The 17650-nt window shown below is 33.4% G+C and overlaps 1 protein-coding gene across 3 annotated transcripts in view; it reads left to right on the top strand.

Moving 5' to 3' along the window:
* The window catches only part of ptk2aa (protein tyrosine kinase 2aa), a 95050-nt gene continuing 77400 nt past the window's right edge, over positions 1-17650 (top strand). For 2 of the 3 annotated variants that reach the window (XM_058752779.1, XM_058752781.1), the window contains exon 1: positions 1-193. Coding sequence is in view for 1 of the 3 variants with exons in the window: in XM_058752773.1 (XP_058608756.1) it covers positions 13574-13592 (19 nt within the window). In the remaining 2 variants the exon portion in view is untranslated. Of the gene's footprint in view, positions 194-13365; positions 13593-17650 lie in introns of those variants that run through there. The other variant, XM_058752773.1, reaches the window with a different exon arrangement.

Genomic DNA, 17650 nt, shown 5'->3' on the forward strand with positions numbered 1-17650 from the left:
CATTCACTCGGGACTGGGAGGAGTGTGTATGTGTGTGTTTGTGTGTGTGTGTGGAGCTGGAGTGGGCTGGGTTCTGCCCGTCAGCCATGTTGGAATGAGAGGGAATGAAAAGCTGGAATGAGAGAGAATCGACTGGAGAAGACGGGAAAAGCGCATTCTGGAATATCACCACAGAAGATCACACAATAAACCAGTGAGTAGCGCGCACTCATGCGTTCACACATCTGTTAGAAAGAAACAAACTGTGACTGTAAACGGTTAATATGAGCATTCCTGCGCTGGATCGACCGTGCCATGCGTTCATGAGGAATACTGCTCTAAATCTGATGGATTCGGATCCCAAATTTTATGCGGGATTGCGCGCTGATTGTGACGCGCGTCGGATTGATTGGATCGAATCGAGCATTAATATTGACTTTGGAGATTTATGTTGACGTCAGTTTCAAAAGTTTATGCTACACTACTTCAGCTCAAACCCATTGTGTTGTGTTTTACACAGTTTCTGTTTATCAAGTGTACAGCAGCAGGATTTGATGACAGTTTGTGTTATTCTACAAGCTCAGCTTTTATTACAGCAGTTATTGCAAAGTATTGTATAAGAATATAGATTAAGTATATAAGACTAAATGATAAAATCATTGAATGCAGAGCATAGGCATTGATTTGAAAAATACATGAAGGGAAAACACAACAATAAATTCGATATACACAGTGTGAGTAATTTTACAGTAGAAGCATTAATTCAACAGGTTTTTACTAGATTTACAAAATATTTACTATGATTTATGGGTATGCCCCATTGTAATATTTTTTGGAGATGTGCCTTGTTTTTATAAATTTTACAAAATATTTAACATGCTTTATGGGTGTGTACCAGAGTAAAAATATGTTTTTTGGAGATGTACCATCGTAATAATATTTTTTGAACATGGTTTTTAGTACATATATCAGAGCATTTCTATAATTTTTAGACAGCGTATTGTAATATTGGATTTATTTATTAATTTTTTTGTTTGTTTCATCGTTTTATTTTATTTATTCGTTTATTTATTTTTTAATATTGTGCGAAAATAATTTTTCTTTTTTTTCAAATGTGCAATTATTTGAAAAATAAAAGTATAAATCCCACACACTGCTCAAACTTGCATCAAAATTTTAATTGCAACATTTTAGTCAATTGACTTTCCTTAGGCTTATTGAGTGATTGTTGTATTATTAGTGCATTAATACTTTTTGGACAGAGTTCACACAATTTGGACATTAATTTGGAAATAATGTTTTTAATGATACAAATCACATGTTGATACATATGTTACGATTGAAAAGGTTGCAATAGATCTTGGTTAGAATTAATATTGATATTGAGTAGAGTAATTGAATGGTAGGAAATTATATGAAAGCACAATGAAATAAAAAAAAATGTGTGTGTGTGTGTGTATATATATATATATATATATATATATATATATATGCCATCACATTAATGATTGCACCAGTTTGATGTCCTGTATGTCAGTCTAGATCCTCATCCTTGAATGTGATCAGAGAGCAAACCGAGCTTGATTGTGCTGGGGAATCTCAGTAATTTGCTGATGTGTTCTGGCAGCTCTGTGTACGAGCGATACTGTATTTTGTGCGTCCCGGGGCGGTGGAAATGACTGCGCAGGGCTGGGGTATTTTTAGAGCCGGTGCTGGGCAACAGCCGCCAGACTGTGAGATCACAGCATTTGAGTGAATTACGGCTGACACCACTCGTCATTATGTTTCGTTTGTGACCGCTGCATTGTCATCACGAGAGATTTACCCATGTGAATACAACTTCTGGCTCACATAAAAGGCATTTCGTACATTATTTGCAGTGAACCTGATAGCTCGGCTCAACTTGCACTGTGTGATTAGATCATTAATCATTCTGTAATGTATAACCACAAGATTTCTCTTCATAATGCATCTATCGGATGGCGTGTAATCCTGTTGTTTTAGCTGCACAGGAAGACGGCCTGTGATTTCAGCAGCTGTGACAGGAAGCTCAGCCGTATATGTGTGTGTGTGTGTGTGTGTGTGTGTGTGTGTGTGTGTGTGTGGGTGGCATAGCTTTTAGCTGAGATTGGTTTAGCAGGATGTTGCTACCTTGTATCGTCCCTCAGGGTTTAAGAGGAAAACGCCTTTTTCCTCTGGGCAGGAACAGCCGTCTATGTGTGTTTAGGGAAACATTGTCTTCCTAACTAGTGATGGGTGTCAGCCAGACCGATATTTGACAATTTAGACAATATCAGCATCAATTAACCAATCAAAAGTAGTGTAAAATAGTAAAAAGTAGTGCAAATAGTGTGTAAAATAAGTGTGTTGCATTACAGCATTTTTTGTGCGTATTATTTTCTTTATTGAAATTGTATTGTGCACAGTATTTTTTATTTATTTTTTTCTGTAGTTTTCCTCTAGATATCGGTATCAGCATTGGTCATTGCAACTTTGTTTTAGCTCAGCAAGCCACATGAAACAATACACATATGCATTTTGATCAGGTTTAGAAAAATTACTTGCACGTTTCAGCAAAATGTCTTCAAACTATTTTTTCTTTGTCTATGATGAGTTTTCCTGACTTAGCAATAAAGTAGCTACACTGTAAAAAAAAGCCAACTTAAAATTTTAAGGCAACCAACTTCAGCAGATTTTTGAGTTTGCTCAAATATATATCACAAGTAGTGACAGAACAATATATCAGCTAAAATATGAGAGAACTGCAGCGGGTTTGAAAAGTTGATGACAAGCTATTAATTAATTAAATAATCAGCAATTCAAATAAAACATTTAAAAAAAATTAAATAATAAAAATGCAAAATTAAAATATAAATTAAAGACAAAAAAAATAAATTGAAATGAAATATTAAAAATGAATTAAATATAAAAATTAAAAAACATAATTTTAAAATAAAAACAATCAGAATAAAACACAAGAAATTAATTGTATCTTAAAAATATAAAATTTAAATAAAATAAATAATTTTAAAATGAAAACAATGAAAACAAAATACTAAAATGAAATCAATCCTAAAAATATATATAATAAATAATTTTAAAATGAAATAAAATAATAAAATAAAATACTAAAAATAAATTGTCATAAAAATGTAAAAATAACAAAATTAAAATAAAACCAATGAAAAAATACTAAGAATGAATTAAATCATAAAGTAAAAATTAAAATCAATTACTTAAAATAAAAGCAATCAAAATAAAACACTTCATGAAAAATGATTTTTTTATTTACCTGCATGCTTACATATTGCCATTGCTCTCTAGATATCTGTATTGATTATAGAAGTCAACCTCTGGATTAGTTGATTGTTTTGAATGTGAACCTGTGCGTGTGTATCTGGTGTGTTTGTGTCAGTGTTTATAGCCGAGAGCATGTGAACAGAGCCTCCATTGAGAGCGAGTGATGGTACCACTGTACTTACAGTTTCCAGCCGTCTCAATGGCTCATTCAGACTGAGCCGTGGAGGTAACGCCACTCACACATGCTGCTTTATAAACGTGATCTGGACTGTTCCAGTGTGGGTCCGTGCTGGATGGTGATCCGGTCTGAACCGGTCCAAATCAACCACCTGTACTTCAACAAGCTCCTGAAGTGCTTGTATAACTGGCTTCTTTGTACTAAGGCTTGAGTTTCCTGTTAAACCATTGGAGAGCAGAGTTTTAAAGTACAAGTACAAGACATAAAGACGACTCCGCATGAAATGAGCACAAGCTGCTTCCAGTTCCTGTGGCCTAAAGGCTTTAGATTACAGTTTTACCTGAGAGACCCATCATTAGTGCGCCGGGGTGGGAATGACAGGAACTGACACACAAACAATCAGCCTCCTCTTCTTTTCTTTTTTTCGATGTAGCTCCGCTCTTTCCGTTCTCCTGGCCAGTTCCCTGCCGCTGGAAGGTGGGCTTTTTCCGTGTGGCTGTGGAAACAGAAGGAAGTGTGTTTATGTTTTAAAAAGCTGCATGAACACAATGGCTACTGTTCGCTCTCGCAGGCCTGTGGGAATCGGCCTTCTTTGGCACTTGTCTTTAGTGTGATGCTGCTACAGGAAGTAATGTCATGCGGACAGGAAGCCTCAGAATGCACAGTGTATACTATATACCGCGTACTGTGTTTTTAAAAAGGAGTATTTGAAATGTTTTAGTACATTTCACACCATAATGCTTTTATTCAGCAAGGATGCATTAAATTGATCAGAAGTGACAATAAAGACATTTGTGACCAGTCATGAGTAGCACAGCCAACAATACACTGTATGGGTCAAAATGATCCATTTTTCTTTTATGCCAAAAATCATTAGGATATTAAGTAAAGATAATGTTCCATGAAGATATTTTGTAAATTTCCTACCGTAAATATATCAAAACTTAATTTTTGATTAGTAATATGCATGGCTAAGAACTTCATTTGAACAACTTTAAAGGTGATTTTCTCAATATTTTGATTTTACTGAATTTTTATTCAAATAAATGCAGCCTTGGTAAAAAAAAAAAAAACTTTTACCAGGCAATTTGCATGTTTTAAATATTGAAGTGAGTCTAATAGTGGTAATATTTGGTTAATGCTATTCCAATCATTTTTCCCAATTATGTCCAACTCTGACCTGATATTTATGCGACTTTAATGGGATACCTTTCCTAAAAATGAACGTTTTGTCATCGTGTCATCATCATATAATGAAACTGGGTTTCTATGTGTTCTGCAGTGCAAAGAAATGCATAGTTTTGGGTTTGTAAATGATGACACGATTTCATTTTTGGGTGAAGTACATAAACAGATATGTTTGCAGAGAAGCTGCTGGTTCTGTGTCAGAGTCTCGTCTGAAAGCGTGCGCTCATCAAGCTGTCATGTTGTTCCAGCGAGGCATTCAGGACGTGAGAACTAAAGCCGGCTCTTGTTTTCTCTGAACGCTGCTGTGTATCTGCCTGATGTCGCTCGCGTCTGAAAGCGCTGACGTTTCTCCAGCTCTGTCTGTGAGTTTCCCAGCAGCGTTTAAGAGGCTTAAACTGACGCTGTCAGCAGTGGAGGTGTTTCTCTGAGAGCTGCGGATGACACTCGGATGTCTGAAGGGACCCAAAAGCCACTGTTCTTTCTGTGCACGTCTTCACTCCTGTTTGAGAAACAAACGTGTTTTTGATGCAAGTAATGGTTGCTTTGTGTAGGCCGTTTTTATGTAGTCTGCTGTAATGTCAACATGAAATCATAATTGATGGTATTTTCTTTCTTAAAATGCAAAATGCTCAGTTTGTATTGGACAGTTTGTATTTATTTATTATTTTTTAGATCTAGTTACCTGATCTACTTTTTCTGTACTAAACATTCTGATATAAATAAATATTTATTTATTTATTATCTTACCAGTAGTTTTATTTGAATATTTATACATTTTAATCTATTTTCTAGAAGAAAATCAACTTTATTTTTATATTAATATCTGCTGAAATGTAATTTTATCAGTGTTTAATTGTACACTATAATATAGATGACCTCAAAGCTATCAGATATGGACTAAAAGCCACAAAACCTTATCTATATGTAAAGATATTACTTGATATAGTTAGTTGATCTACTTACTCTACTGTACTACTAACATACTGATATACTAACTGTATCTGAACTTCCCAGTGCCACAGTGATTCATTGGCTTTTTCGTCAGAAAATTACAAAATATTTCCATCCATATTTGCATGACTTTTCAGATGATGGTGTGAATGACAGGGTTGTATTTCGCTGGTCTCTGTGTGTCTTTATTGTCAGAGTGTGTTTTCCAGTCCATTGATGGAGAAAGCTTTGCTCCGGCTGTGAAATTACAGCAGCTGTTTGGGGAGATAAGCAGCGTTCTTCTGTCCGGATCTCAGAAACCTCAGAAGACTCCTTCATTTATGATTCCCCTTCATTCACTCATCTGTGTGTGTTATTTGCTTTTATTTGTCCTGTGCCCTGGTCTTCAAGCTGTTGGGTTTCAGTCAGTATATTACAGTTCATCCTTGTTTCAGGAGTACTGTGGGTGTTGTTGGAATTAACTGTAATAACACGTTTATTTAGTGTTATTTATGTGTTTACATCTGATGGGATTTTTTTATTTTTTAAATCGAGCAAAGTTAAAAGTAAAGAGTGTAAAGTGTATATAAAAATAAATATTAAATCATGGATAAGTATATCATTTATTTGTTAATATGTGAGTTATATTTATAAATAAATATAATTTTATAATTTAGAAATTAAAAATTAATTTACATAATTACAATTACACACACACAAGTAAAGTATTAATATTTTTTTACATTTATTTGTATATTTAAATATATATGTATGTATATATTAAAATTATATTTAAATATATATTTGATTAAGTTAATAATTAATACTTTATGAATTTATTTATTAAATATGTATATTCCAACAGCAAAGCAGGTAGAAAGTCAGGTGAAATATGTGCTGTGGACTCTAGATGACAAATTTGGACTGTGTTGATTTTCCCCGCCAGAATTTGGATCCTGTTTGGGTTCTTCTCCTCGGAGCTGTTGGCTTTTGAAGCTCTTGTCCAATCAGATCTCTTTCTCTGAGTGTTTGCGTGTGGCCAGCGGTGAGTTTGTCTCTGTACACTAGCTGAAGTGCTAGCTGTGCTCCTGCTAGCTTGTGCTTGCGTCTCCTCACAATGCAGGGAAATGACATCAGTTTATCACTGTGTCCTCGGGGCTTCGACTGGGCTGTTGGGACACACACACACACGCACACACGCTCTGGCTTTAAAAGCAGTGACATCACTGCCCATCCACCATGTCCTCGAGAGGATCTCGTCCTCTAAACGCACCTCTGACAGCGACAGAGAGAGACAGACGTGTCTGAAATGATTGGTGACATGCTTTTGAGATGTTAACATTGCAAAATGTCATTTTTCATCTGTCCAAACTGTGACCTACGCATATGAATGTTTATTCTGTGAGTGCCGAAGAGCATTCATATTTTTATATTTATTATATATATTTTTAAAAATTTTATGTATGCAGTATTTTTTTTTTATTTAACTATGCAGTTTTATTTTAATTTATACATAAAAATAAAATAAAACAACAATTAAAATAAAAGTTCTTGAATACAATTAAAAATGAATTAATCAAACAATTTGTAATGTATTTTTAATATATATATTACATATACATACATACATACATACATATACTAGTGCTGTCAAATGATTAATCGCATCTAAGATAAATGTTTTTGTTTACATAATAAATGTTTGTGTATATTTATTATGTATATGTAAATATACACACACATACAGCATGTATTTTGAAAATATTTACATGTATTTATTAGCAAAATTAGATTTTTCAAAAATCATGTTTTCATGTTTTTGTGTTAGTTAGCTGTATTTTTTAGTTATTTTTTACCTACTCAAAATAATCCAACTGAAGTTTGATTGAGATTAATTGGAATGCACAATGAAAAAATATGATTTTTGAAAATTGTTAAAACGGAGTTATCTTCATACGTGTGTGTGTGTGTGTATATGTATATATATATATATATATATATATAATATAATATGATTTATGCAGTATTTTTATTTTAATTAAACTAAAAATTAATTTAAACACAATTAAATGCAAATTAACTAATATTTGCTTTTCATTTTAATTTGTTTTTTTTTTTACATAAAATACTTTTTCCATAAGGCTAAATTGATAATAATGATAATATATAATTGTACTTTTTATTTGTTATTATATATTTAATTTAATTTTTAGTATATATATATATATATATATATTTTTTTTTTTTTTATGCATTCATTATTTTAACACATATTTTTTTTCCTTAATCTGACTAACCTTTTCCTTTAAATATCCAGTTTTCATAAAATGCATTTGAGCTTTTAGACATTTTTCATATGACAGGGTTTTTCAATATCAGCCATTTATTGGTCGTCAGTTTTAACATTAAATAATTATTGCCTTTGTTAATTCTATGTCAGGTAACCCTTTCCTTCGTCTCTGAGCTGAAATGATTCCCAGGTCAGTCTTGTGAACCCTGACCTCTCCTCTCTTAGCTCATCTTCTGTCCCGGGGCAGAGTGGCGAGGGCACGTAATGGCCTGTAATTAGGTTACAGCAGTGTCAAGTGTGAGTCACCGACAGAAAGAAAGAGAAACGGATAAAACGCAAAGCTGAGCTGTGCTGAACAATGTCAGCCATTGTGTGCAGAAATGTGACGCTGCTCCATGCGCTGAGAAAGTCGTTTACTATCAAAATGACACACATTTATCTGCCGTGAGTCTGTCTGTGAATACAGCACAGATACAGTAATTACAGGGACTCGCTCCAGCTGGCAGACGTGTTTTACACCACATATGTACAGAAACATGTCTGCTTTTGCTCAGACTGAAGTGTCATATGCCTCCTTCTGTGTTCGTTTAGGGCCGTGCTTTATTTTTGGTAGCACTTCCACTTAGAGTGTTAGTCAAGCTTTCTTGCGCTAAAGACATGATTTCCGTGACCCTTTGTCATCCTCTCTTTGACCTTTAGATCAGAAACACAAGTACATGAACACAGACACGAATACTTGGTCAGTTTATTGCACGCATGCAGTTACCCATAATGTATATATGTTTTGAATTTTTTTTTTTTTTTTAATTTATTTGTACATTTATATACATTTTTTAAGATTTGTTTCATAAATACACAAAATGTACATTTAAGCATTTGAAATAATATATCATTTTAAAATAATAATGTAATTTTTATTAAGTTCTTATGCAATGCTGAGTTTTTTCTTTTCATTTTCAATCAGTTATTATTAAATGCAGATTACGCTTGTCATAATCGAATACATTTTATTTAATATATATATATATATATATATATATATATATATATATATATATATATATATATATATATATATATAATAAAATATTTTAAAAGTATTACATTTTTTTCTTTTTTCTTTTGTTTGTTCATTTTTTATATTTTTTTTTAAACACAGTGTAGAATTTTAATATCGGCCGTTTATTGGTTATCGGCCATACCATTAAAATAATTAGCGGCTTTGCATTTCAATAAATATTATTGTATTATTAAAGTATTGTACTTTGTATTTACATATTGTAGATATTATATTATATGAAGTGTTTAGCTGCTGTTCTTGCTCTAGTGTTTGTGTTCAGACTCAGTAACACCCTCATCATCCTCACCAGTGTCTGCTGGGAAACCGTCCCGTCACAGGACTCTCGCTGTCAGAGACGCTGCTCTACCTGGCTCTGTCTCTGTCTCTCTCTCTCTCGTTCGCATGCGTCTGCGGTCGTCTGTCTGAAGGAAGGAGCTGATAGCAGGCTGGAAGTGTGTGTCAGAAAGGTGAAGAATGACAGACGCTGCTGGGTTTTTAATCGTGTGTGTGCGTTTGCCGGTTAAGCAGCTTTAAGTCAGGAATTCAGCTCATCACAGGTTTCTGAAAGCAATTCTGAGCTGTTTTGACGTTACATGAAAGAAGAGACGCTCGTACGACCTTGAGCATGAGAATCAGTCTTTCTCACTAGACCAAGGCCAAACGCCAGCCTGAATGTGTAAGAGAGAATCCACACTCATGAGAACATGAGGAGGGAAACACAGCTCATTATAGCCACACACACTAATGATAATCAACAAGACATTCACAGGAGAGAAATATGGGTGAAAAGCCTGCGTGTGCATGTTTGTGTGTGTGTATATCTATATAATATTATTTATAATACTATACATTTATAATATATATATAGTATCCATTTTTATTAATTTACTTATTTTTAATACTTGTAATAATATATTTTAAGTTATTATAATTCAGAATGTTTTATACCATTTTAATTAAAATCGAAATTAATTGAAATAAATATTTTGTATGTGTGTGTATACAGTATATGCGTGTGTGTGTGTGTGTGTATATGTATGTATATATATATATACATATATATAATTATTTTATTGTTATTTATTAGAATATATAAAATGTTTATATATTTTAATATATTTATCATTAGGATTTATACAATTGTAATTTATCAAAATTATTACAAATTACATGAGATGAAGTACCTTCAATTTGTAAATTATTTAATTCACTGGATTATTAGACATCATTATTTTTTAAAAATAAAAAGCATTTATAATATGTTTAATATTTTTTTATTTAAAATAATAATTGTTATTATCAGCATTACTCTTATAATAATAATAATTATTATTATTCTCAATTAAATTAATACTACTAATAATATACTGATACATACTCACAATATGATATTTGATCTATTTAATTTTTTCCAGATTTAAAAAAATAATTGTTTTTTTTAGATTTAAAAAAAAGGAAAATGTAAAACATTTGCGTGGTGAATTTCCACTGAACAATAACTGCATGCTCATATATATATATATACAGCACCATAGAGTGATGTAAAATGAATTATTTTGTATATAATATAAGATTATGGTCATAAGACTCATCTAATAGGATCTTCAAGACAGCACAGTTTTGATTTGTGTATCTTCACTGTCATTTATCCATACAGCGTCTTCAGTTAAGGGTGATAAAACACATATTGCTTTATGATATTTCATAAACTCTCCTTAGACGCCCCTGGGATGACTGTTATGAACTAGTTGGTTGTATTATAGTCTATCTGTCTGCTGATATTATATCCCGTTACAGTGGATTGAATGATTCTGATCAGATTGTGTCGGCGAGGGAAGCGGATGATTGAATTATTTGACTGTAAAACCCGTGCGGGATATTCAGAGACGTGAATGCCGTGGATAAACCCGCAGCAGCTGTGAAATACAGTTTCTGCTGCCGGTGACTTTTGTGCGATATGCTTTTGTTGAGTCTTCAGTGAGTGGATCTGATGTGAGGAACGGCTCATCATATCAGAGAGAAAGAGAGGGAAAGCTGAGGTTTTCCATTGGTTTGAAGGTGTGTGCAGCAGGAGAGCAAACCCAGCACATGGATCTGATTTCACGGTTTGTGATCTTGAAACGGTTTCAGAATATCAGTCATTAGTTATCGTACAGTCAGATGGGATTCAGTCAGAAGAAACAGGAGAACCATCCTCCTCAAACACAGTCCTTCAGGAGAACATCTGACTTCTGGAAGTTGAAGTAAAATACACATTTTCAGATGATGTATGGCTTTATGTAGTGAACTGCTGCATATATATACAGCCGAAAGCATAAAGTTCAGCTGTTATTGGAGATGCTGGGACTATTTTCATATGACACGCTTAATCTTGTGTGATTGTTTGGAATTTATTTTCATGAATTTTGTACAAATGTTGCTCAGATAGCACTAAACATTTAAGCAACAACATGATTAATCACAATAGGCTGGGATTTATTTAAATAAATGCATATTTCATGTGTTTAATTACACATGCAGCCTATTATAACAGTAAGTGTTAGTATTGTCATTTTACAGTGTACTGTAAAATATAATTATTTTATTAAATCTTTTGTTTTAATTTATTTTCTAATCTTTATTTAATAAGAGTGTTGTTTTAGTTTCATTGAGATACTATTATAGTTTTTATTAATATTTTGAATTGGTTTTTAAATGTATATTTTTCTTTTAATTTTAGTTCAAATTTTAGTACTTTTGTTGTGCATGTTTGTCATTTGTCATATCAAGTACAGTAGCTGAAATAAACATATTTTAAATTTTATTTTAAGCAATGTTTGTGTGTATGATTAGTACAGGATTTAACGTTTTATTTATTATCTATTTTATTTATTTATTATTTTTTATTAATATCCTCTGTTTATTATCTATTTTAATACATTTTAATTAGGGCTGTCAAAATTAACGTGCTAATGACGCATTAACACAAACTAATTTTAACGGCACTAATTTTATTAACTTGTAATTAATGCAGCGCACATTTTCTGTTTGACCCGTGGCCTAGCCTGTAGTTGGAGAAATGGAGATGCACAGTGTTGCCAACTAGATTTAGCGACTTTTTTCCAAAAAAGCACCTAGCGACACATCTAGCGACTTCTTGGATAAACCTTATTTAGTTTCTGTGACTTGCTGGTACTGCCGCGCAAGCGCGAGGTCTTGCTATCCCAGTGTCTGCTTTGTTCAGCGAGCGGTTGAAATGGATATTATGTTGCTTCTCTAATTTCACATGCAAGTATAGCTGAAATCACAGCACAGCTATTGTCTTTATCTTATGTGTAGCCTATTTGATTTCATCAGACGACAGCTCGATTATCAGGATTTTGCGCAGATTAACATTTTGGAAGGGAGAGTTTGTTATGTACGGGTTGCCTTTCAGTCACTATTTCATATTCATTCCGTTGTATGACAACAGAAACAGTAAAATATATCAATGAAAACAGTTTTATTGATAATTTGGCTGCGTCAAATCATTGAAACATGTCTAGTTTTCATGGTCTGTGTTGAGTATGGTTTCAATAATAATAAACATACATTTGCATAAAGCATCCATATTTGTCCATGCCCATGTTGATTAGAGTATTAAAAGGTACATTTAGAACAGATAAAAATGTGCAATTAAGTTGCGATTAATCACGAGTTAACTCTTGCCGATTGTGTGATTTAAATATTTTAATCGATTGACAGAACTAATTTTAATCTATTATTATTATTATTATTATTTTATGGTCCTATTGTTATCTAATTGTGTTTTTAATTGTAATTTTTTTTAATTTTCGTGTTAAATTCTGCAGTCCTACAATCAAACACAACAAACCAGGTTTTCTCTAAAAAACTGCATTTTTAAATGCAATCATAATGGGGTTTTTTTTAATATCAGAAAAATCGCAATGTATTTTCCCCAAATCTTTAAGCTGTACTCAAATCAAATTTGCAGTCTTGTATATTGGCGTCAGTGACATCAAATCTGGTTTAACACATCTTATAATGTGCTGTTTTTGAACTAAACACAAGTGCAAATGAGATTTAAGAGGGTAAAATGTCTCTCAGGGCTTCAGTAGTCCATGTTTGCTGTGTTTTTTGAAGCTCGACACTATAAATCACCACCGCTTTCATTGCATTACATTTTGTCATTCATTCAAGAAAGAGAACACGTGGTTAGAATAAAATGAGATGAAAAAATCATGACGAAATTATTGCATGAACTGTCCCTTTCATGATTGCAGAGCTGCAGAAAGTTCATCTGTAGCTGCAGTCTGCTGTGCTTTACTCAGAGGGGATGAGGGGGGTGGAGATGTGCTGATCTCACCGTTACCGTCGGTTACCAGAGCCTCTCTCCCTCTCTCCCTCTCTCCCTCTCTCCCTCTCCCTCCCCCTCGAGCTTCTCCTCTCATCTTTTCTCTGGAGCTGCGAGTGAGAGACAAAGACCCCCGTCCGTTCTGCACGCGCTCACACCGCCAACGCTCCTCTGCATGCCGGATCCAGTTTTTCTCTCACTACTATGCCTGTGTGTCGGACCGCTGTGTTTTAACTTGTGTGTGTGTGTGTGTGTGGAAGTGAATTTTACGGATACTACAGAGCACTCGTGGTGGACTAGGATTCCTCGTCTTTAATGGAAGGATTGTACCACGGTAAGAGCTTTTCCTGCTGCTCCGTGCAGCCACATCCGAACGTGTATGTGTGTGTGTGTGTGTGTTTGCAGTGACGGAGAGAGAGGCTTCCGTTTCCACATGCTGTAATGAGTTCTGCTCGTGTCTGAATGGGAAAATTGAATTTACAACAATTTTGGTTTGAATACTTGCAGCAGAAGGAAAACACTGCATGTTTAGACTGAAATGGTAAAAAACTTTTACTGAAATACACAGTCAAAATACATTTGGGCACATACTGATGTTCTAAATAGTCTGATCTTTATGAAGAAACATTATGTAAAGTGTATAATGATACTGATAATTAGACAGATACATACATTTAATCTTATACCAGTAGTGAATATACCTAATATAAATGTATAATATTTGCATTAAAATATAATGCTATAAAATATAATTATTGCACTATTATATATGCACATTTTATAATACATCGGCAATACATTTTATTGCAAATAGCATGCATCTTTATAATTTGTACCAGAAATTGGTTCATTTGTTAGTTAATTAGTTCTAAATAGTTAGTTAATAGATTTTAATTGCTTAAGTCTGACATCAAGAACTTTGCGATATTTTGTAAAAAAAAAAAAAAGAAGAAGAAAAAAAGGGTTAAATAATAAAATAATCTGTTTAACTGTTTAGTGCTTGTTTTAGAAAACAAAAATAAATGTATCTTCTTCTATTAATGTCCTAATTATACTAAACGTGTAAAATGCAAATATTGTCCCATTTATATTGTGCATCCCTAATTGTTGTTGCATATTTTGGGATGCATAAATATAGAAACGTTTCCTGGTTCAGATTGTTAATCGATAATGATACCGATACTAATACCGATAACTATTTTTATTTTTATTTTTGTCTGTTTATTGAAACGGATTACCCGTACAATAAATATATACACTGTTGCACAATTTAATTATTAATTAATTTATTTTTAAGTATTCTCACTAAAATCTATCTAAAAAAACACTTAACACTTAAAGTTGACATTAAAATTTAAATGCATTTAAAGATGGATAATAGTTTAGTACTTTTGTGTTCTGGCATAGAAAAAGAGTGTACTGTTTAAATTTGAACAAATAATATTTGGGTCCGATATCGGCCTAATTGAACTGATTGAAAAATGCTGTTAATTGAAGAGACTGATGCAATCACTGATATATTGTGTATCACTAATGATTATTCTTTATTTCTGTAAAATCATGAAGAGTTTAGCTTCAGATTAACCGAGACGTTTGAAAGTGTGAATTTAAGCGTATGTAATGTCAATAACTGATCTAGAGAGTTTCTTGTCTGTTTTACTAATGTACATCTATCATAGAAGAATAACATTATAGATTACTTAAACAGCTGGTTGATACACTGGTTTAAGTATTTTACATCTTTTGAAGTATGCATGTGTAATTCTTCGATTCTGTGTTTCACTGATTTTTCAGGAACTGCAAGCAAAATGTAGGTCGAACGCTTCTGCATGCATATATGCATATTTATGTATGATAATTAATGAAGAGAGTCTATTGTTAGCGTTTGGAGTTGTTGTTGTTGGCATAATGATATTAAGGTCAGTTGCGGATTGATGTGTGTGTGGTTATTATTTCTGTTCTGACTGTATTCATGTGTTGTCGGTACTTGTGCTGAACTCTGTGACCCTGATATTTGGATTACTTATGACTGATTGCTTTCCTGCGCTTGGAAGCGTGCCGTGTGTGTGTGTGTGTGTGTGTGTGTGTGTGTGTGTGTGTGTGTGTGAGGTCATGAATGCTGGCCTGAGTGTGTTTGGCAGGTGTTTGAGCCTGTAGGGTGTGTGTGTGTGTGTGTGTGTGTGTTAGTGTGCTTGATTTGCCCCGGGCCCTTGAATGAGGCGTGTTCCTCTCACCCCTCATAGTGGCACACAATGACATGGAGGAAGGAGGAGTGTGTGTGTGTGTGTGTGTGTGTGTGTGTTAAACAGCCCTCCATCGCCTGTCAGATCCAGTTGAGTTCAGTTCACTCATGCCACTGTTATATCTGTGCTTTTGTGTTTTGAAGTGAAGTGAAGTGAAGTGTTTATGTGCAGCTATTGAAGTCATAAACTGCAGAATTTACTATAATTTTACATTTTTTAAGCTCTGTTCCAAATGAGCTGCCTAACTAGACAGCATTATTAGCTCTCATAGATTAGGGCCCAATGAAAAGCATTTTATTTTTTCCCGAGTTCTGTTTTATTTTCCCCTCAAATTCTGTTTTATTTTTTCAAATTTTCCTCATTTTAGCTCATTTTTACTAAGGCAACATCACTTGCAGAGAAAGCAATGGCAGAATGAATTGTGACAAATGCAGAGAAAAGCTTTCAAGATTTCAAAATATGTTTCATTCAAAACGTTTCTGTGTATTTGGTAGGCAGATAATCTTGTTTTTGGAAAGTGGGTGGTGATTTTTTTTTTACTTCTCAGTAGAGTGTTTTAAACAGACATTCAGAGAAAGTGCAGATGTTTGGTACATTTTAGAATGAATGAGATGATGCAATCAGCAACACAGACTTTTCAGAGAAACTGGTAGCCAGGAAAATGTGAATGATGTCTTAGCCTTTGTCTATATATATATATATATATATATATATATATATATATATATATATATATATATATATATATATATATATATATATATATATAAACACTAGAAAACTAGTGTTTTAATTATTTTATTTGTATTTAATTATATAGTATTTTATTTTATTATTTTATTTATTTTTTGAAGTTTATTATTTTATTTTATTATTTTATTATATTTTTATTTGTTTGATGTAATTTAATTATTTTATTTTTCATTATATTTTGTGCATTTTATTTTTAATTTGTATATTTTATTTTGACTTTCTAAAGAAGTGTTTTTTTTTTTTTCTGTGCACATTTCGATTAGATTACATCAGTTGCATCATATGTTGACTATTAATACATTGTTAAGAACATCATTAACAGTAGCATTCTCAATCATATTAATAATATTATTAATTCTCTCCCAGTACTGTTAGTAATAATTTCCCATCTCAAACATTAAACTCTCTTAAAAAAAAAAATCAGGCAAGTTTCAAAAGTGTCCACTCTCTCTCTCTCTTCTCTCTGACCTTGTATCAGTCCTGCTGCATCAGCACCTGGCTGCTCTCTGTCACGCTGAGGACTATGGGAAGCAACCCCCACTGGTGTCGCAGTGCATTATGGGTAGTACGAGTTGCTCGTTTGATGTCTGATCCTCACAGATATCATCTTAGATATGATGCTTTCTAGAGAGATACAGAAACTATCTGAAGAAGCATCTTCAAAGCTGAACATATATCAGTCTAATGAATCAGGTGACTGTGAATGAAATTAACCTAAAGCTCTCAGACAGACGGGCGTCTTCGGATTATTATGGATTCAGACCATCCAGCTTGTTGCAACAACATTAAATGAGCAGATTTTTGATAGTTATATTAGCAGTTATTGTTGTGCATGTAAACTGAGAAGTCACCTAACATTTTGTCCTTGGTCAGCATACGTGTGACTGTTTTGATGCAGTACAGAGAGACACAGGTTTATTTTCACGCCACGTCGGCGTTGATGACACCCTCACCGTCCGTCATCCTGTTGTTCAGTAATTACAGCCGGGAGACAAAGCCGTCGTCTGACCTCTGCAGCAGAACCTCTCGCCGCGGCCAGGTTTGAAGGTAAATAAATCACAGCTGGGCGGTTTCGCTGCATTAGGACACAGATGCTTGAGTATTATTTATAGATCCTCAAGGGTAAGTGTGGTTTAATAAGGTACCACTGAGATCTGAACGCAGGTTTATTACTCAGGTAGTAAGTGCTTAGTTTTGTGCCTGAAGAAGTTAATTGTACTTTTGACAAATCTCTTTAAAAAGTTGTAGATCTAGTAATACTGGCCTAGACTACTGTTCAAAAGTTTGGGGTTAGTTACATTTTTAATGCTTTTGAAAAAAGGCTCTTCTGCTCATCAAGGCTGCATTTATTTGCTCAAAAATACAGTAAAATCAGTAATATTGTGAAATAGTAATA

Source organism: Onychostoma macrolepis, chromosome 19 (assembly GCF_012432095.1).
Source record: "Onychostoma macrolepis isolate SWU-2019 chromosome 19, ASM1243209v1, whole genome shotgun sequence".
Classification (NCBI taxonomy): Eukaryota; Metazoa; Chordata; class Actinopteri; order Cypriniformes; family Cyprinidae; genus Onychostoma; species Onychostoma macrolepis.